This window comes from Sminthopsis crassicaudata, chromosome 4 (genome assembly GCF_048593235.1).
Source record: "Sminthopsis crassicaudata isolate SCR6 chromosome 4, ASM4859323v1, whole genome shotgun sequence".
NCBI lineage: Eukaryota > Metazoa > Chordata > Mammalia > Dasyuromorphia > Dasyuridae > Sminthopsis > Sminthopsis crassicaudata.
This window is the reverse complement of record NC_133620.1, coordinates 478,294,767-478,317,093: the sequence shown is the minus strand read 5'-3', so window position 1 is coordinate 478,317,093 and position 22,327 is coordinate 478,294,767. Positions and strand designations below refer to the sequence as shown.

General features: G+C 35.0%; 1 protein-coding gene across 1 annotated transcript; it reads left to right on the top strand.

Annotated features, from left to right (window-relative positions):
- Window positions 1-1,622: 1,622 nt before the first annotated feature.
- On the top strand, window positions 1,623-10,959 carry LOC141540478 (uncharacterized). The gene is given in 4 exon segments (XM_074264584.1): window positions 1,623-1,969; window positions 3,951-4,048; window positions 6,867-8,748; window positions 8,750-10,959. Coding segments are annotated over 4 exon segments (2,361 nt in total). The 5' UTR covers window positions 1,623-1,784; the 3' UTR covers window positions 8,946-10,959.
- Window positions 10,960-22,327: the final 11,368 nt, after the last annotated feature.

Here is a 22,327-nt window from a genome sequence, read left to right as displayed (position 1 = left end):
TATTACATCATTGATATTTATCCTCTCGTTGTCCTTTTATTTTTCTTCCACATTCTTCTAGAAATCCCACCTCTGTGTCCATGTTCTTCTACTCCTCCAAGTGCTGGTATCCCTCATTCCCACCCCCTGCCAAGTAACAACTGCCCCAACTCCAAGACAAGTAGACTTTTCAGGCATTACACCCCCAAGGTTCAGGGTGCGGTCCCTTATCTTCTATAAAAATATTCATCAGTGATACCCCTTCCTACCTCCGAAGTCAAGATTACTTTCTCCATTTTTTCCAGTCTTTTTTCCCTGCTCCTCACCTACTCCCCTGTATGCTCTTCTCTCTCTGAGACCATGGAGATCATCTCAATCCTCATTTTCCTTGACCTTTCACCTTTGACACTACTGATGACTCCTCTATGATACTCTCTTCTCAAAGTTTTAGAACATGACTTTCTCCTGGCTTTCCTTTTACTTATCTGATCACTTTTCCTCTGTCTTCATTACAGGATTCCTCTTAACTATGGAATGTTCACTTTTTTGTCCCTTATTCTTAACCCCTCATCTGCAGGATAGGTCACCCTGGGCTACATTCTCAGTTCCAATGCTCTCTGGAACCCATTCTGTCATTCCTTCCCCGTATCTACTTGGTTTGCATTAGCCTTGTTTTATTCCAAATTCCAGTCATTTCCCTTGTATTCAAAGATCTTTCTCTTCATGACTTGTAGGACTTCATGGTTCTAGATTGAATTGTTAAAGGGGACTATTACTAGTGTTGTAAATTGCAGCTATGGGTTTTTGCTTTTTTACTCTGTTGGTAATCTATGAATTCTTTCCATTAGAATTGCATTTTCTCTATTCAGAAGTTCTGGCCAGTTCTCTTTGATTATTTCCTTCATGATTGTGGCAATATTTTCCCCAAATTGTGTCCTTCTGGGAAAACTGATCCTTAGATTGTCTGTGTGCATGCTGACATTGAGTTCTGTATACTTCCCTTCAGCAAGGGGCAGATTTTCTTTGAATGTTCTTGTTGTTTCTTTCCCTTCTTCTAGGTTCTCTTCCACTTTTGTGTATTTGAATTCCTTTTGTCTTTTGTTTTCTTTGGGGAGACTTGCCATGGCAGATTATAGGTTTTCTATTCCCTTAATCTGGAAGTTGATCAAAAAAAGATATAAGAAGGAAAAAACAGATTGAAAAGGGTTCTTGGTAAGAAGAAGGCATTCAGGGACTGGAGAAGTCAGTAAGATAATCCCCCAAAAAAGTAGATCCAGGTGAGAAATGAGGAGATATATGAGGTGAGCTGACTCAACTCTGCTTCTCAGTGCAGTGATGATTTTTCATGTTTTCATCAGGTAAAACTTTATTTCAGCTTCTCAAGAAACACAATTATATCATTAATTTTTTTCTTTTTTAAGTGATTATGTGAAATAATTCCCACTTAGAATATGCTTTACTTGCCTGCTTTTTACAGATTCATTGAAGCATTTTCTTGAGCACATATGCCTTATCAGTCCTGCTGAGGAAGAGATTTCCCATAACCCTTTCATTCTCTTCTACAGCTCCATCCACCTCACACATAAACCACAAACTTTCTTCTTGCTTCTGCATGGAGAAGCATTCCATACTAAGTCTTCTCAGCTTTATTCCACCTCAATCATATAAAATGTTTTTCTCAAAATTCAATAAGATTCTTAATAACTATGATTTTAGGAGTTCATTCTGACCCTCATAAAAGGGATGAACTTTGGGTACATGCCTTTTCTGTGTTTCAGTTTCCTGCTGTAAGTTGATGAGGGTTAATGGACTCTTTACTTCTGAAGGGTCTTTCAGCTCCACATCTTCTGACTTTTGATGGTTTGGAGGTGCTGATGTTCAAGGATGTAGCTGTGGACTTTACCCAGGAGGAGTGGGGACTCTTGGACCCTCCTCAGAAGGAGTTGTACAAGGAGGTCATGTTGGAGAATGCCCGGAACCTGTTCTCCCTGGGTAAGGACACTTCCCTTGATAACTGAATCTACAATCAAAGAGCTTATCTTTACTCCCTAATGTGTGTGGATTGAAGGGTTGATAAGTTATCAGAAAGGGAACAGGGTTGGTCTCCTGTGTCCAAGAGATACAGGTCCTCCTGCAGGCTGATATTTCTGTAAGATGGCTTTGCATCATATGATAGGAAACTGAAGGTGTCCTTTGTGGTTCCGAAGCTGTCTTTTACCAATTTTAAGTAGCTTTAAATGAAAAACCTTTACCTGAACATGAATTTTGTCTGCAAATCTCTGAAAATTGCTTGGGCAGCTTTTCCTTGCTACCCCTTCCTCTTTGGGATGGGCCTAGATTTGAAATATTCTTATGTAGCTCAAACCACCTGGTTGTCCCTAGTATAGGAAACTTGTCCTTAATTTTCCTTTCTCTTGTCCCCAAATTTTAGCACAGGTGATGGGGAAGGAATGGAAGGGAATAAGCCTTTATTTTTTTTTCTGGCTATTGTCATATGCTTTCTTTGCATTATATAAATAGCAACATTGTTTTAAGAATGACTTTGAGCAAATAAGTTATTCTGATAATATAAATATCTAAAGTAACCACATGGGACAAATGAACTATCTGCAACCAGAGAAAGAACTAATAATGTGTAGAAATGTGTTGAGAACAATATATAGAGTAGTACCTATATCTGTGTAATGGTATCCATCTCGGGTGGGAACAAGCAAAGTGAAGGAAAAAATATATACTTGATAATTTTGTTATCCATTTGAAAGGAATAGTTAAATATTCTAAGTTGTGCATTGTGGATTTATAGTCTTATGTACAATCAGCTTTTTTATTGTACTATGTGGAAACGGCTGTTTTAATTCCATAAGTTAAAAATAAAATAAATATTATGTCATTGGATATCTCAATAATCTTCCAAGTTAGGTGATACTATGCTCCCCATTTGAGAAGTGAAGAAACTGAGGCAAACAGACTTCAAGTACTTTTTAAAAAAAATTTTTATTTTCAAAACATATGTATAGTTTTCAACATTCACCCTTGCAAAACCTTGTGATCCAAATTTTTTTCCTCCTCCCTTCCTCCCACCCTTTCACCTAGACAGCAAGTAATTCGATATATGTTTAACATGTACAATTCTTCTATACATATTTCCACATTTATCATGCTACACAAGAAAAATCAAATCAAAAAGGAATAAAATGAGAAAGAAAAAAAAATGCAAGCAAACACCACCAAAATAAGTGAAAATACTATATTATGATCCACACTCAGTCCCCATGATCCTCCTTGTGGGTGCAGATGGCTCTCTCCATCAGAAGACCATTGGAACTGGTTTGAATCACCTCACTATTGAAAATTGTCACGTCCATCAGAATTGATTGTTGAATAACCTTCTTGTTGCTGTATACAATGTTCTTTTGATTCTACTCACTTCACTTAGCATCAGTTCATGTAAGACTTTAATTACTTAAGAGGCATACAACTAGAGACATTCTGAGACTCAGTTTAAACTCAGGCCCTTCAGCCTCTATACCTAGGTCTCTTTCCATTGCACTACAGCTCCATTTAATATCTGGATAATGGAAACTATGGAATGAGTCTATCCTTCTATGAAGAAGGTATGCTGAAACCAAGATCCCTGTTAACTAGGCTGCAGACAGCTCTGACCCAATAACACTTTTTATCCAGTTGTAGGGTTGGAAGCTTCTTCCAGAATGGAATATAAAAGGATGGAAGGTAGGGATTGTGGCAGAAGATTTGGCTTTTTCTCAGAACATTTTGTATAGCAGCATGATGTGGCACATTCTTTTTGGAATTACTTACTTTACAAGCACTAATGTGTTATATATATTCCTGTGTTTGAACATAATGTTTGAATCTCAAAATGGAGCAGTTCTGGGTCCTTACTTTTTTCATAAAAAAGAATGAATTTACAAATCTCTCTCCATCTTCATTTCTAACTGATATCTCTGCTCGGGCCTTCCAGTTCCCAGAGAAGAGGTAATCTCTTATTTTGAGCAAAGGGAAGCACCATGGATACTGGACCAAACAGGCCTAAGGAGTTGCCTTCCAGGTGAGTGAGATGAAAGCTGTGGTTACAAGAGATTTCTTGGTGTAGTCAAGAGGTAAGTGCTAGAGCTAGGAAAGAAAGACCTGCCTTAGAATTCTTTTTCAGAAAGTTTTTAGTAGTGGCTTCCTGGCCTAGTCACTCAATCGCAATTCACTCAATCTCAATTTCCCCATCCCCAATGAGGGGGTTGGACTCCATTATCCTTTAACTCCCTTGCAGTGATCACCTATAAGATTATTGTTTGGGATTTGGAACCAGGAAATTCTCCTGAAAGTGACAAGAGGTATTAAATTATCCAAAATGAGTTCTGTAATGTTCTGATTGTCCCTCAATTATAATCCTTCTCTGGGAATTGTAGTGTCCTGTCATTTCTCAGTTGTAATCCTCCTCTGGGAGGAGGTTTCTTTTCTTAAAACTTCTTAAAACTTTTCTTAAAACTTATTCAAGTCAACAAACATTTCAAGTGCGTACTATAAGCCAGGCTCTCTGATAAACACCAAGACATAGAGATATTTCTTGCTCTTCTACAGCTCACATGTTGGTGGGGTAGACAACATATCCACAGCTATATAGAAATACACTTTGGATTGGATAAAATGGCACTAAATTTAGTGCTTCACCAAATCACTAATTAATTAGGGTAGTAAATGTTCTAAGAAGGAGAGCATTTACTACTCTCATTAATTAAGAAGGAGAGCAGAACTGGGGAGGAAATAGTAAAAATTAAATAAAAGTAACAGTCAACTTTTATACAATACCTATTATGTGTCCTGCACTGTATAAATATTGTCTTAATTTATCCTCAAGGGAACCCTTAAAAATTAAGTGCTCATATTAATCCCATTTTACAGATAGAGAAACTGAGGCAAACAGAGATCCTGTGACTTGACTAGCAAGTTTCTCAGTTGGGATAAAAACTCTGGTCTTCCTGACTCAAGGTCCACTGTACCACCAGATATATTCTGATTTTGAAACAAAATATTATAAAAATGCTCACATGTGTATGAGAAGGAAAACAGAAAGACAAGCTCCTGCTGAGAGATAGAAATTCATTTTATTAAACTCTAACCAGTCAAAAGTTACTATTAAAAAAATTTATCTTTCTATTGGTTTATGACAAGTGTTGCATTAAATAATAAATGTACTTGAAGGTCCATTCCAAATATTGATTGGTGGGGTTTTTTTAAAATAATATTTATATATGAGCAATCTTTAAAAGAATAGAATTTCTTCAGATATAACTTTGTTTTTACTACCACTAGTAAAGTGGCTATATTGTTACTGAAATTCTTCTGAATGACCAACTCATGTTGCCAACCAATTCCTTTGAGAAACTGCTGGATAAAAAAATAAGATAAAGAAAGGATAAGTTCAAATTAGAAAACAACCTTAACATTTCAGTAAGAGGCACTTCTATGCCTGCTTTTGTAGAAAGGTGGTGGTGGTTCATGATTTCATGATGGCATCTACTGTGGATTTCTAGTGACTATTGTTTTCAAGTAGCCTGCCATCATTGCTGCAAGAATGCAAACCAGGTCAGATCTTGATCTGGTGATTACCAGGTGGATGAGATGTGGTTACTGGTTAACTTAGAAATGAGAGAACTACACTGGTGAAAAGATAGCCATTGAGAGTCTTTGCATAGTTGTGGTCATTGCACATGAATGTCCAATCTTTCTGGACCTTTAGAAATAATTTGATGTCAAGTTGAGAAACTGATAGAATGTTTCCCCTAAAAGGAGTCAGAGTTGTTGTAATCATAACAAGATCCCTCATAGCAGTGATTTCCTAATAGTGATACTTTAGAATCACTATAGAAAGGCAGCTGTTAAAGTTGAAAGTTGCACATACTTGTTGTCCCAGATAAATATCTTTATAACCAAATTAGACTATTTTTTGTCACTTAGATTTCACCTAAACATGCCACTGATAAATGTTTAGGTGAAATCCCTTGGCCCATTATCTCAATCAAAAGTTTGAATCTTAAAAGAGGAAGGGGTACAAGCACGTGGTTGACTTCCACACAAAAGGATGGCAAAATCAAATTCCTATATCAGACACACATTTTCAGACATGGGAAATTTAATGCATTTTTAAAAATTGTTCTTGCTAGAAGGACTTTAATTTTATTTTAGTAAGCAGAGGCATCTAAAGATAATTTTTTAGGAAAAATAATAATGGCTATTTAAAAAAATAATGCATTAAAACAAAATCACTTATACATCCAGTAATTTTTTTTAAAATGTTGGCATTCAATTGTGACCTCAGATAATGTCAAAGAAAAAAATTAAGTTTTCACAAGGAAAATTTATCATGCTTACAGGTAAGATAGATCATAAAATAATTGGAATGTTTATTATGTGTAGACTAAATGGTACTGTATCTGTAATGAAAGGATTGCAATGTACAAACAATGAAAGGGAAAGATTGAAAATAAAGATAATTTGTCCAGTACTATGGACAGAACATGCCCATTCTCAGTATTTGAGTTCTAGTCTCAGCTACTGAGATTTGGTCAAGTCACTAAAGCTCTGAGCTCATAGTCTGAGTATGCATATGATGAGAATGAAGGCACTTCCTCTGTTGTCAAAGGTTCATTATGTGCATCCAATGAAATTGTGTATGAAGCTCATTAGAAATGTAACTGTCCTTGGGATGTGAGCTAATGAGATTTTAAAATTATTGCTTCTGTCCATTTAAAATTTTTAGCTGCTGGGGAAATAGAAAGTAATTTAGTTTCTGTTCTGCTGATAGAGGAAAGGAGATATAAACATACATGTGTCTCTAGTGTCTGTATTTGATTTATTTTTTGTTTTTTCAGAAGGAAAGATCAGACTTAAAATGAAGGAAACAAGTGCAGAGCTAAGCCTTTCTCTGGTAGACATTCACAAGGAAAGATTCATGAATGGTGGTCCCTATGATTTTACTTGGAGAGAAATCTGTGCTACACATAAGAGAATACACACTGGAAAGAAACCTTATGAATGTAACCAATGTGAAAAGGCTTTTATATAAAAGAGAGCTCTTATTCTACATCAGAGAATCCACACTGGAGAGAAACCTTATGAATGTAATCAGTGTGGAACGTCTTTTACACAAAGGGGAGTTCTTACTATACATCAAAGAATCCATACAGGAGAGAAACCTTATGAATGTAATCAATGTGGAAAGACTTTTAGACTGAGGGATGGTTTAATTGCACATCAAAGAATCCACACTGGAGAGAAACCTTATGAATGTAACCAATGTGGAAAGGCTTTTAGGAAAAAGGAAGCACTTACTATACATCAGAGAATCCACACTGGAGAGAAACCTTATGAATGTAATCAGTGTGGAAAGACTTTTACACGGAGAGATGGTTTTAATGCACATCAGAAAATGCACACAGGAGAGAAACCTCATAAATGTAATCAGTGTGGAAAGGCTTTTAGAGGAAGGGCAGCTCTTACTGTACATCAGAGAATTCACACTGGAGAGAAACCTTATGAATGTAATCAATGTGGAAAGACTTTTACATGGAAGAATAAACTTGTTCAGCATCAGAGAATCCACACTGGAGAGAAACCTTATGAATGTAAACAATGTGGAAAGACTTTTAGATTGAGGGATGGTTTCATTGAACATCAGAGAATTCACACTGGAGAGAAACCTTATGAATGTAACCAATGTGGAAAGGCTTTTACAAAAAGGGGAGTTCTTATTCTACATCAGAGAATCCACACTGATGAAAAACCATATGGATGTAATCAATGTGGAAGGACTTTTAGACGGAGAGATGGTTTTATTGCACATCAGAGAATCCATACTGGTGAGAAACCATATGAGTGTAACCAATGTGGAAAGGCTTTTACAGGACGGGGAGCTCTCACTGTACATCAGAGAACCCACACTGGAGAGAAGCCTTATAAATGTTATCAATGTGGAAAGACTTTTACATGGAAAAAAAATCTCATTCAACATCAAAGAATCCACACTGGAGAGAAACCTTATGAATGTAATCAATGTGGAAATACTTTTAGATTAAGGGATGGTTCCACTGAACATCAGAGAATCCACCTTGGAGAGAAACCTTGTCACTGTAATCAGTTCAGATCCGGCTCCAAATTGGCTAAAAATAGAAAAATCCATACTGGAGGCAAGCCTTATGAATGTGATCAATGTGGAAAGATTTTTACATGGAAGAAAAATATTGTTCAACATCAGAGAATCCACACTGGAGAGAAACCTTATGCATGTAACCAGTGTGGAAAGGCTTTTACAGAAAAGGGAGCTCTTGCTCTACATCAGAGGATCCACACTGGAGAGAAACCTTATGAATGTGATCAATGTGGAAAGACTTTTACACAAAAGAATAATCTTGTTCAGCATCAGAGAATCCACACTGGAGAGAAGCCTTATGAATGTAACCAATGTGGAAAGACTTTTAGACAAAAGGGAACTCTTACTCTACATCAGAGAATCCACACTGGAGAAAAACCTTATGAATGTAATCAGTGTGGAAAGGCTTTTACAGAAAGGGGAGCTCTTACTTTACATCAGAGAAGGCACACTGGAGAAAAACCTTATGAATGTAACCAATGTGGAAAGGCTTTTAGAGTCAAGGGAGCTCTTACTGTACATCAGAGAATCCACACTGGAGAGAAACCTTATGAATGTAATCAATGTGGGAAGGCTTTTACATGGAGGGTTAGTTTTATTGAACATCAGATACCACACTGGAGAGAAACCTTATGAATGTAATCAATGTGGAAACACTTTTACATGGAAGGATGGTTTCATTGCACATCAGAGAATACATACTGGAGAGAAACCTTATGATTGTAATCAATGTGGAAAGGCTTTCAGATCCAGTTCCAAACTTGCTACACATAAGAAAATCCACACTAGAGAGAAACTTTAAGAATGGAATCATTCCTTTCAGGCTAATGTCAATCCTTGTTTACCATCAGAGAATTCATGAGAATCTTATAACTGATCTGAATGAGGAAAGATATAGAAATGGAGTACTAGAGATTCTTAGCAGAAAATTCACTCTGGGTACAAACTATCTTTGAGTGCAATGTGGGGGCTTTCAGCTAGAGATCATCTCCTATCCTTTCATCAGAGGATTTATAATAAAAAGAAACCTTAATAATGAACACATGCTTTTCTTTAGAATATGGAGGTCACTGGTGAAGATTAAATTTTGTGTATAACTATAACAGAGTGGTAAGATAAGGAAAATAATTCATGCAACTCCTCTAGGTTGTGAAAAAGAGGAGACATAAATTGCAGAACTGAGTGACAAGTTACACATGGAAGAACTAAAAAATAAAATGCCATCATAATAAGGAAAAGGCTTTGTGTCATTAAGTGAGATAGATCAAGAGGAAAAAATATGATTTCTTTGATCAAGGGATATAAATGGGGGAATTGTATAGTCTTCTGCAGGCCATCTACATGCATATTTAGCTTACATCCAGGTCACTGCATGTAATAATCAAGAAGCTTCTCATTAACTTGAGATAGTTTTTGCCTCCTAATTTTTGTGACCCAACAATCCTGGAGATAAGGAACAGATTCTGTTGATGAACTTGAGACAGAATAAAACCATCATGTTAAAAAAAAGCAGCCACTACTGAGCAGCAAGAGGTCTTGCAATTTCCATCTGCAAAGCTTCCCATGGTTGCTCCTGCACTGCTTGCCATATACACTCTACAAATCAATGAAGACCTTAGATATTTGTGACAGCACCCTCATCAGAGTAATGGTTTCCCATTCAGAAACCAACATGTTGGTCCTAAAGAAGCATTTCAAAAGGCACTATGGGAAATCTCTATTTTTTCAAAGTGTCAGAAAAATCTTCCTTTGCCAGGAAGAACAAACACTGCTAGGAAGAAAGGTTTCTAACCAAATTCATTTGGATGCTAATGACAATCCAAACTACCTCTTGTTCCCTAGTCACTGGAAGGGACTTCAGGGGCCCTCTAGTCCAAACTCATACTTGCACAGACTTGAAAACATTTCTGCTTGAAGACCTGATAGAGCCCATTATTAAGACACTTGCCATCATGTCCAGCTGAAATCTGCCTCTTGCAGCCTACACTCATCAGTCCTAGGATATCCCTCTGGGGCCAAGCAGAACAAGAGTGATCCATCCTCGACATGAAAGCCTTTCAGGTATTTAAAGAGTATTTTATGTTGCCCAAGTTTTCTCTTCTTCAGGTTAAACAGCCTCAGTTCTTTCAACTGATCCTCATTTGGCAAAATCTCCATCATATTTATAGGCCTTCTCTGGATGTAGTCAGACTTATCAATACCTCTTGTTGATTACTTCCCCTTCATCACAGATAAGTAAAAACATGTATGTTCTTTGTCATGTTTATTTCTCTATTGTCACTTCCCTTAGACTGTGAGCTCCTTCAGAGCAGAGAATGTCTTCTGCTATTTTTTGTGTCCCTAGGTCAGAGGCTCAGTTCAGTGCCTGTAATATAAATAGGTACTTAACACATTCTTGTTGATTGACTCTTATAAACTGTGGTCTGACCAAGTCAAGCAAAACACAACAGGACTATCACGTCTACCTACAAAGAGTGGTTTTCAGATCTTTTCCTTCCCAATTTGGCTTGTCTACACAGTGACTGTTGTGTATGAGGTTAAGTGGGATAGCATATATTAGGCCTATATTTATCTACTATTATCAATTTTTGCAGAATAAAAATATGATTGTTTATTGCTTTCTTCATTGAAGATAAAGACATTTTAAAAGGAGGAAAATTAATTAGGTAGAGATCATTGGGTGAAGATGAGATGATACTGATGTGTTACATATTTAGCCTGTTTTATCTAGCTATATAACCCATTAGGGAGGGGGAGGAAGGAGAAATAAAAAAATTACATGGGATAGCAGATGGCTTCTTGCATATATTGGTTCAGTGGGCCAGTGGCTTAGCAGACCAGCTGTGAAGTCGCCAAGTCATATACCAAAGGTAAATTGTAAGTGCCCAAATCTTGGCACAACATGCTAAACTAGGCCAGGCCAACTCAGCACAGGAGCATAGCTCCTCTGGAAAGAGAGTGAATAGATCCTATCTCCCTGCAAAAGAAGCTTGAGACAGTGTCCCCTATGACCTCGGAGCAAAGCTCAACTCTTAAAAAAAAAAAAAAAGAGCAAAAAACCCAAAAAGCCATGACCATAAAAAATTATGATGACAGGCAAGATCAGAACAGAAACTTAATAGATGACAGCAGTGCAAAATGCCTATCTGTGAAGCCTCAAAGAGGGATATGAATTGTCCAAAGCTCAAAAGGTTCTCTTGCAAGAGATCAAAAAGGATTTTAGAAATCAAGTAAAAGGCATTAAAAAAAATTTGGGAAAGAAATGATTCATGAAGTATTGAGGTGAGGGGGAAGAATTGTCAACAGCTTGGAAAAGGAAGCACAAAAATTGGCTAAAGAAAAATCCTTAAAATGGAAAAAAAAATTCACTTAAGAAAATAATTCCTTTAAAAAGTAGAATTGGTTAAATGGAAAAGGAGGTTTTTAAAAATGACAGAAAACATTAAAAACTAGAATTGGACAAATGGAAGGTAGAAATGGAAAGAACCAGTCAAAAACTTGTAATGAAAAATAAGAAAAAAAATGTAAAATACCTCATTGGAAGAACAAGCAACTTGGAAAATAAATCCAGGAGAGTTCATTTAAGAATTACTGGATTTCCTGAAAGCCCCAATCAAAAAAGAGTCTGGACAACATCTTTCAAGATATTATCAAGGAAAAGTGCCCTGATACCCTAGAACCAGAAGATAAAAAATAGTCATTGAAAGTAGCCTCTAATCACCTCCGGAACAAGATCTCAAAATGAAAACTCCAGGGAATATTGTAGCTAAATTCCAGAATTATCAGATCAAGTAGAAAATCCTGCAAGAAGCCAAAAAGGAACAATTTGGATATTCAAGAGCCACGATCAGAATTGCCCAGGACTAAGCAGTTTTCATATTAAGGGATCAGAGGACATGAATATATCACAGAAGATAAAAGAGCTTGGATTATAGAGTTAACTGTCCAGCAAAAATTGAATATTATTTTCCAGGGGGAAGGGAGGAGATATAGAAAAGGAACTTATTTCTTTCAGATTGCAAAATAATTGAAAATTATTTCAGATGAAAGGACCAGAACTAAACAGAAAATTCACTCTTCAAATACAAGACTCATGAGAAGGATAAAAAAATTAAACAGGGGGAAAATGTTAATTATAGTTTAAACTTCAATCTATATATGAAAAGATGATACTTGTAATTTTGAGAACTATATCTTTAGTAGGGCAGTTAGACAACTTATACATACATAGAGGGTGTGAGTATTAGTTGACTTTAATGTGATGTTATAAAAAGAAATAAGGAAATAAGAAATAAGAAAATGTTATTATTATAAAAAGAAATAAGAAAAAAAGGGGTGGAAAGAGAATTGTACTGAGAGGAAAGAAAAGGGAAGGTAAAATGTGGTAAATTTCATCACATGAAGAGACAGTAGAGGGAAAGAATGGAGAGGATTGAGAATTGCTTGAAACTTAATTTCACTGATTTTGGCTCAAAGAGAAAATAACACACATGCTTAGTTCATTATAGAAAAGGAGGGAAAGGGGGAAAGGGAAGGCTGCTAGAAGGAAGGGCAGAGGAATAGGTAGTCTGATAGAAAGACAGATCGAGGAAGGTGATGAGCAAGGAAAGGGTGAAAAGAGAAAGAAAAGTATAAATGAGGAAAAGTATGATGGAGGGAAATAGGTAACTGTTTATCATAAATGTGAATGTAAAAGGGAAAAATTCATAAGATGGAAGGCATAGCAGAGTAGATTAAAAACCAAAATCCTACAATTTTATTTTACTTTTTATAAGAAACACATTTGAAGCAGAGATTAGCACAGAATAAAAGGGAGCAGGATATGCTGTGCTTCAGCTGAAGTTAAAAAAAAAAAAAGCAGGGATAGGAATCATTATTTCAGACAAAATAAAATATCTAATTAAAAGAGATAAAGAAGGAAACTACATCTTGCTGAAAGATACCATAGATGATAAAATAATATCAATACTAAACATGTACCAAGTGTATAGCACTTTTAGATTTTTAGAGGAGAGAGAAATGAGTTATAGGAAGAAATAGGTAGCAAAAGCATATTAGTAAGGGATTCCAATCTCACTCTCTTAGAAATAGATAAATCTAACCACAAAATATACAAGAAAAAAATTAAACAGTGAATAAAATTTTAGTAAAGTTAGATATAATCAGCCTTTGGAAAAACTTGAATAGGAATAGAAAGGAACATTATCTTTTTTCTTAGTGGTACATGGCATACATGATCATATATTAGGATATATAAAAATTTAAAAGGCAGAAATATAAATGTATCTTTTTCAGATCATGATGTAATAGAAATTATATGTAAAAAATAGCCATTGAAAAAAATAGGCCAAAAATTGGAAACTAATCCTAAAGAATGAGTGGATCAAACAACAAATAGAAACAATAATTTTATCCAAGAGAATGACAATGAAACAATACCAAAACTTATGGGATTCAACTAAAACAGTTCTTAGAGGAAATTTTATATCATTAGATGCTTACATGAATAAAATAGAGAAATGAAAGATCAATGAATTGGGCATGCAACTAAAAAAGCTAGGGGGAAAAAATAAATTTAAAAACCAAATTAAGGGCAGCTAGATGGCGCAGTGGATAGAGCACCAGCTCTGAAGTCAGGAGGACCTGAGTTCAAATCTGGCCTAAGACACTTAACACTTCCTAGCTGTGTGGTCTTGGGCAAGTCACTTACCCCCAATTGCCTCAGCAAAAAATAAAAATTAAAAAAAAATACCAAATTAGAGATTCTGAACATCAAAGAAGATTAATAAAACTTAAAAGTTAGAAAACTAATAAAACCAAGAGTTGCTTTTATGAAAAAAAAAATGAAATAATCCTTTGATTAACTTGATTAGAAAAAAGGAAAGAAGAAAACTGAATTACCAGAATCAAAAATGAAAAAGGTTAGGGTTATAGCTTCAATAAAGAAAAAAGTAAGCAACAATTAGGAACTGTTTTGCCCAACTGTATGTCAATAAATCTGACAATCCAATAGAAATGGATGAATATTTACAAAAATATGAATTGCCTAAGTTAACAGAAGAGGAAATAAAATACTTAACCCTATTTTGGAAAAACAAATTGAATAAGCCATCAATGAAATTGCTAATAAAAAACCTCCATGACCATAATGATTTATGGAAGAATTCTACCAAACATATAAAGAGCAATTAGTGCCAGTATTATATTGGGAAAATAGAAGAGGAAATATTACCAAGTTCCTTTTATGACACCGTATTATGATTTTAAAGGAAAGTTTGGATTCACTCCTATAAATGACGCTCTCAAGCTCAGTTAAAAAATAAAAGTAAAAAGTTTTAATCAAATAAGACAAGGTACAGACAATTTAGATTTACACAAAAAAACAGAAATAAGAACAATTAACAACATGACAATTATAGCAGATAGAGGAAGAGAATACATCACCAATTCAAGGGAACCTCAAAAACTCAAATGGCTGGGAACCCCATTTCAACCTCAATCAACTTGAATTGTGAAAAGATTTTCCCAGGGGAAGTGTCCTCCCCATGGGTGAGACTCGACGGAGACATAGGACACTTAGCCTTATATACTCTTTTTAGACAAAGAGGGCTTTCAGCCAAGAAGTCTGGCATGTATACATGTGTAAAATACGTGACCATCTGGTGTTTTGACTCATTCCATATGTCTATATCTTGACATATTTCCTTAGTAATTGTATATGCTCAGGGAGGAAGCCACCCAGCCCTAAGCATAAACATTCCTAGGAATGGCTAGTTCCTGGTACCTATTGTCAAGGACATATAGAGTTCATGGAACGGTCAAATTCCCATAATTTAGAAGCTCAGGCCTGTTAGATTTGAGTGAGCTTACAATTCTAATATGAAATTTTAATTTCTTATTCAGACACAAACATAGCGCTGAGACTTAAAACAGTAAGAAAAATATAGACCAATTCCTCTAATGAATATTGATGCAAAATTTTTAATTAGCAAAGAGATTACAGCAGTTTATAACCAGGATAATACACTATAACCAGGTGGGATTTATACTAGGAATTCAGGGTTGGTTTAATATCAGAAAAACTATCTGCATAAATGACCATCTCAATTAAAAAAAAAAAAAAAACAACAAAAAAAACTAACCAAAATCATTATTATCTAAATAGATACAGAAAAAACTTTTGAAAAAATTACAGCACCCATTCCTCTTAAAAACACAAGCAGGGGCAGCTAGGTGGTGCAGTGGATAAAGAATCAACCTGAAGTCAGGAGGACATGAGTTCAAATCTAGTCTCAGACATTTACCACTTCCTAGCTATGTGACTCTGGGCAAGTCACTTAATCCCAAATGCCTTAGCAAAAAATAAACAAAAAATACTAGAGCATAGGAATAAATGGGGTTTTCCTTAAAATGATAAGCAGATTGTATCTAGAACTATCAACAAACATTATATGTGATGGGGATCAGCTGGAAGATTCCAGTAAGATCAGGGGCAAAACAAGGATGCCCATTATCATTACTATTATTCACTATTATACCAGAAATATTAGTTTTAACAATCAAAAAACATAATTCTGGTGATTTTTCTGTATTTTACCAACAAAGCCCAGCATCAAGAGAAAGAAATTTCATTTAAAATAATTAGACAAGAGTTCTGGGGGTGCAGCTCAGATGGTGGAGTAAAGTCAGGAAGCTGCTGGATTTCTCCCAGCACTCAAAACCACATGAAACCAATCTGATGGAATGAAACCAGTTCAAGAAAGAAAAAATTTCAAGAAAGGTCAGTCTCACTGGGGTGAAAAGGGTGTTCAGCCCATCAAACAGACTCTGGGAAAGCCAGATAGAGGAGCTTAATCATAGCAAATCAGCAACTAAGACCCTCAATCCTGGCTCAATAGTAGAACAAATCAGGGGGGCAGCTTCCAGTCCCAGCTCAGAAGACAAACTCTGAGAAACAAGGCTATTTCCTGAAAAGAACAGACAAAATTACCCCCTCTAAATGCAAGGGGGTCCTATGCTCAAAGCCAAGACTCAGAACTGCACAGGAAGCTTGGGACAGGTTTAAATATCCCAGGAGCAGAGCTCCATCTTAAAAGTAAAAAAGAGGAAATACCAAGATAAAAGGAAAGAAAAGAAGCAAGAAACAGAAAAGAACCTTGACTATAGAAAGCTACTATGTGACAGGGCAGACCAAAACATAAACTCAGATGAGGACAGAATGTCCACAGAAGAAATCTCAAAGAGTGAGCTAAATTGGTCTAAAGCCTGAAGAGGTCTTGGAAATGCTCATAAAACCTTCAAAAGGCAAATGAGAGAAGTAGAAGAAAAAATGAGAAAGGAAATGAGAGGTGTGCACGAGAGAGTGAACAGTTTGGAAAGATACAAAAGATAACAGAAAATTACACATTAAAAACTAGAACAGGGCAAATGGAAGCAACAAAAATCAGTCAAATGAAAAAAATGGAAGAAAATGTGAAATACCTCAATTGGAAAATAGATTCAGAAGAGACAGTTTAAAAATTGTTGGCTACCTGAGACCATGATCAAAAAAGAGAGCCTGGATAGCGTTCTACAAAAAGTCATTAAGGAAAACTGCCCTGATATTCTACAAACAGAGGGGGAAATACTCATTGAAAGAAGCCATCCATCACCTCTGCAAAGAGATCCCACAAGGAAAACTCTAAGGAACATTGTTGCAAAATTCCAAAACCATAATCTTAAAAAATACTTCAAGGTACCTGACAAAAATAATTCAAATATCAATGAGCAGTGGGTGAAGATTACCCAGGATCTGGCAGCTTCCACAATAAAGAATCCAAGGGCCTGGAATACCATATTCCAGAAGGCAAAGGACCTGGGCTTACAATTAAGAATTAACTATCTAGTGAGCGTCAGCATCATCTTTCGAGAAAGAAGATGGATCTTCAATGAAGTAAGACTTTCAATCATTTCTACTGGGGGGAAAAAAAAAACAGAATTAAGCAGGAAATTTAATCTACAAACACAGGATTCAAGAGAACCATAAAAAGATAAACTGGGGAAAATATAAATATTTAAAGATTAAACTGTTTACATCCTTAGATAAGAAAACAATATCTGTAACTCTTGCATTAGCAAGAATTTGACACTGGGGCAAAGGGAAGCATCACATGGTCTGAGGATGTAGTTGTGACTGGACTCTGATGTGATAACATAAAAAATAAATAAATAAATAAAGACCTTAAGGGGTGGGAAACAGTCTTTACTGGGGGAAAAAAAGAAAAGAGGACTAATGGGACAATTAGTTCACATGGTATAATTAAGGGAAAGAAGTGAGAGGGATAAGCATTGTCTGAAGCTTGATCTCATCAGTTTTGGCTTTAAGAGGGAATAACTTAATCATTCAGTTGAATATAGAAATTTATCTAAACTCTAGAAAGAAGTAGGAGAAGAAAGAGGAAAAGAGAAGGGAGGGCAGAAACACTAAGGGAAAAGGGAAAAGAAGGGAGGAAAGGTTGATAGAAAAAAAAGGTTGTGAGAGGAGTCGGTAAAAAAAATTAGTAAAAAGGGGAGAGGGTGATAGGAGATAAGGTAATGGGTAGGGTAGGTAAAAAATACAATTAAGGACAGGATAGAAAGAGAACCAAAGTGTATATAGGGGGGAAAAAAATACAAGAAATACAGATCTGGTAATCATAATTGTGAATGTGAATGGGATTAACTCTCCCATAAAAAGAAAGCAAATAGAGTGGATTAAAAAACAGAATCCTACAATATGTTTACACTTGACACAGAGAGACACATACAGAGTAAAGGTTAAAAGACTAGAACAATTTATTATTCTTTAGCTAAAGTAAAAAAAAAAAAAAAAAAAAGCAGGGGTGGCAATTCTGGTCTCAGATAAAGCAAAAGTAAAAGTAGATCATATTAAAAGAGATAAGGAAGGAAAGTACATCTTGATAAAGGGATCATAAATAATGAAATAATGATGATAATAAATGTGTATACACCAAGCAGTAGAGCAGGCAAATTCCTAGAGAAGATTTTAAGCTAGGTACAGGAAGAAATAGACAGCAAAACTATTCTAGTGAGACCTCAATTTTCCCCTCTCAAAATCATTCAAAATCTAACCACAAAATAAACAAGAAAGAAACTAGGGAGGTTAACAGGATCCTAGGAAGCCTAGATATGATAGACCTCTGGAGAAAATTGAATAGGAATAGAAAGGACTACACCGTCTTCTCAGCAGTATATGTCCCCTACACAAAAATTGACCATGTATTAGGGCATAAAAACCTTACAAGCAAATGCAAAAAGGCAGAAATAGTAAATGCTTCCTTTTCAGACCACAATGCAATAAAAATTATATTCAACAAAGGGCCAGGGAAAGATAGAAAAACCAATTGGAAATTAAATAATCTAATTCTAAAAAATAAGTGAGTCAAACAACAAATCACAGAAACAATCCATAATTTCATCCAAGAAAATGACAATAATGAGACAACATACAAAACTTATGGGATGCAACCAAAGCAGCACTTAAAGGAAATTTTGTATCTTTAAATAACTACATAAATAAAATAGAGAAAGAGATCAATGAATTAGGTATGCAACTAAAAAAGTTAGAAAAAAAAACAAATTAAAAACTCCCAATTAAATACCAAATTAGGAATACTGAAACTCAAAGAAGAAATTAATAAAATAAAAACTAAGAAAACTTATTAAAATCAACAAAACTAAGAGTTGGTTTTATGAAAAAAAAACTAACAAAATAAACAAATCTTTAGTTAATTTGATCAGAAAAAGAGAGAGAAAAAACAACAACAACAATAAATCTCCAGCATCAAAAAATGAAATGGGGAATGTACCACCAATGAAAAATAAATTCCAAAAATAATTAGGAGATATCCATTCATTTTCCAGTTTCTAGCCACTACAAAAAAAGCTGCCACAAACATTTTGGTACATACAGGTCCCTTTCCCATCTTTAGTATTTCTTTGGGACATAAGCCCAGTAGTAGCACTGCTGGATCAAAGGGTATGCACAATTTGATAACTTTTTGGGCATGGTTCCAAATTGCTCTCCAGAATGGCTGGATTCTTTCACAACTCCATCCACAATGCATCAGTGTCCCAGTTTTACCACATCCCCTTCAACATTCATCATTATTTTTTCCTGTCATCTTAGCCAATCTGACAGGTGTGCAGTGATATCTCAGAGTTGTCTTCATTTGCATTTCTCTGATCAGTAGTGATTTGGAACACTTTTTCATATGAGTGGATATAGTTTCAATTTCATCATCTGAAAATTGTCTGTTCATATCCTTTGACCATTTATCAAATGGAGAATGGTTGGGTAAATTATGGTATATGAATGTTATGGAATATTATTGCTCTGTAAGAAATGACGAGCAGGATGAATACAGAGAGGTTTGGAGAGACTTGCATGAACTGATGCTGAGTGAAATGAGCAGAACCAGGAGATCACTATACACTTTAACAACAATATTGTATGAAGATATATTCTGATTGAAGTGGATATCTTCAACATAAAGAAGATCCAATTCACTTCCAGTTGATCAATGACGGACAGAAACAGCTACACCCCGAGAAGGAACACTGGGGATTGAATGTAAACTGTTTGCACTACTGTCTTTCTACCCAGGTTACTTATACCTTCAGAATCCAATTCTTACCATGCAACAAGAAAATTGGATTTACACACATATATTGTATCTAGGTTATACTGTAACACATTTAATATGTATAGGATTGCCTGTCATCTAGGGGAGGGATTAGAGGGGGGGAAGGGATAATTTGGAAAAATGAATACAAGGGATAATGTTGTAAAAAAAAAATTACTCATGCATATGTACTGTCAAAAAATTATAATTATAGAATTAATTTTAAAAAAGTAATATAGACAAGATTGGAAGGGAAACAATTTTGAATGTAAAAACATTTTTACATTCAAAGGTTCTAATAAAAGCCTCATTTTTAAAATAATAATAATAATAACAATTAGGAGATATTTTGCCCAACTCTATGGTAGCAAGCCGGTCAATCTAACTGAAATGGATGAATATTTACAAAAATGTAAATTGCTCAAGTTAACAGAAGAAGAAATAAAATACTTAAATAGTCCCATTTTAGAAAAAGAAATTGAACTAGTCATCAATGAATTCCCTAAGAAAAAATCACCAGGGCCAGATGGATTCACAAGTGAATTCTATCAAATATTTAAAGAACAATTAATTCCAATACTATGTAAATTTGGAAAAATAGGTACAAAAAAGGATTACTGCCAAATTCTTTCTATGAAACAAATATGGCACTGATACCTAAACCAGGAAAGACCAAATGGAGAAAGAAAATTATAGACCAACTCCCTAATGAACATTGATACAAAAATTTTAAATGAAATATTAGCAATTTATCAGCAGGATAATACACTATGACCAAGTGGGACTTATATTACGAATGCAGGGCTGTTTCAATATCAGGAAAACTATTACCATAATTGACCATATCAATAACAAAACCAACAGAAATCATACAATAATCTCAGTAGATGCAGAAAAGGCTTTTGACAAAATACAGCACCTATTCCTATCAAAAACACTAGACAGAATAGGGATGAAGAGAGCTTTCTTTGAAATAATAAGCATTATCTATATAAAACCTATAGAAAGCATTATTTCTAATGAAGAAAACTTGGACTTATTCCCAATAAGATCAGGGGTAAAACAAGGATGCCCATTATCACTACTATAATTCAGCATAGTACTAGAAATGTTGGCATTAGCAATAAGAAAAGAGAAAGAAATTAAAGGAATTAGAATAGGCAATGAGGAAATAAAACTATCATTTGCAAATGATATGATGATATACTTAGAGAATCCTAGGAAATCATTCAAAAATCTACTGGAAACAATTCACAGCTTTAGCAAAGTTGCAGGATATAAAATAAACCCACACAAATCATCAGCATTTCTATACATTACTGACAAAATCCATCAACAAGAGATAGATAAATTCCAATTAAAATTTAAAAACAAAATCTCTGTTGAGTTAATCAGCTTGGAGGTAATTCCTAAATGAGCAGCTCTTTCTATTTAACCAGTGTAGTGGTTTCTTGCCATATTTATTCAGGTAGAAAATATCTCTTATTAAGATGCTTTAACCTTACATACATTAAGTTGACAGAGATGACAAAAGAGGCATAGCAATATAATGCATGCAGCCATGAATTGGTCCAACTGTTTTGAAAAGTCATTTAAAATTGTGATTTCTTAAAAGGTGATCAAATACCCATACCTTGTGACACAGAGATTCCTTTACAAGGCATAAACTCTAAGGAAGTCAAATCAAGAAAGATTCTATCTACACTAAAGTGTTTCTTGCAGTACTTTTTTTTTTTTTTTTTTTTTTTTTTTTTTTTTTTTTTTTTTTTTTTTTTTAGCAAGAAATGAAGTAAAAGCAAAAGAAAAGCAAAATTGATGTACACCAACTGGAGAATGTCTAAATACATTATGGTGTATTAATGTATGGAATATTATTGTGCCATAAGAAACAGTATATATGAAGAATTCAGAGAAGCATGGGCATATGTAAATGAATGGAGACAGACTGAAGCAAGCAAAACCAAGAAAATCAATAAACACATAGGATCACTCAGATATTCAGGTGACCTGATCTATGATCTCTTCAGTTAGGAAGCTCCTTCTGACAATATAGATTTCACACTATCAATGTTTGTCTACTATGTTCTCACATAAGTGTACCACACAGGATCCAAATAGTATGAAGAAGTTTTTTCTTACTTCCTTCTAACATCTCAAGGGCACTTGTGGAATGTTTTGTCTATCCATCTATCAGCTCAGCCCTCTTCCTTACCATGAGACCAGCTCAACTTCTCTTTTTGTCTTACAATTCTTTTATGAGAAGTGTAAGTAAATTATCCAAAAAGAGGGGACCAAAAGAGATCAGAAAGTGATTTTGATCAATAAATATCTGAATTTCTTGGCAAGTAAAATCAAAATGGAATGCAAATTAGTTTGCAAGATCTTAAAATTTTGTTGGTTTTTCTGTTGATAATGGAAAAACCACTACTTTGGGACCCTAAATATGTCACAGTTGTTGACAGGTTTACACATTAGGTAGAAATGACAGGGGTTTGGTGGGGGAATACCCCTTTATTTGACC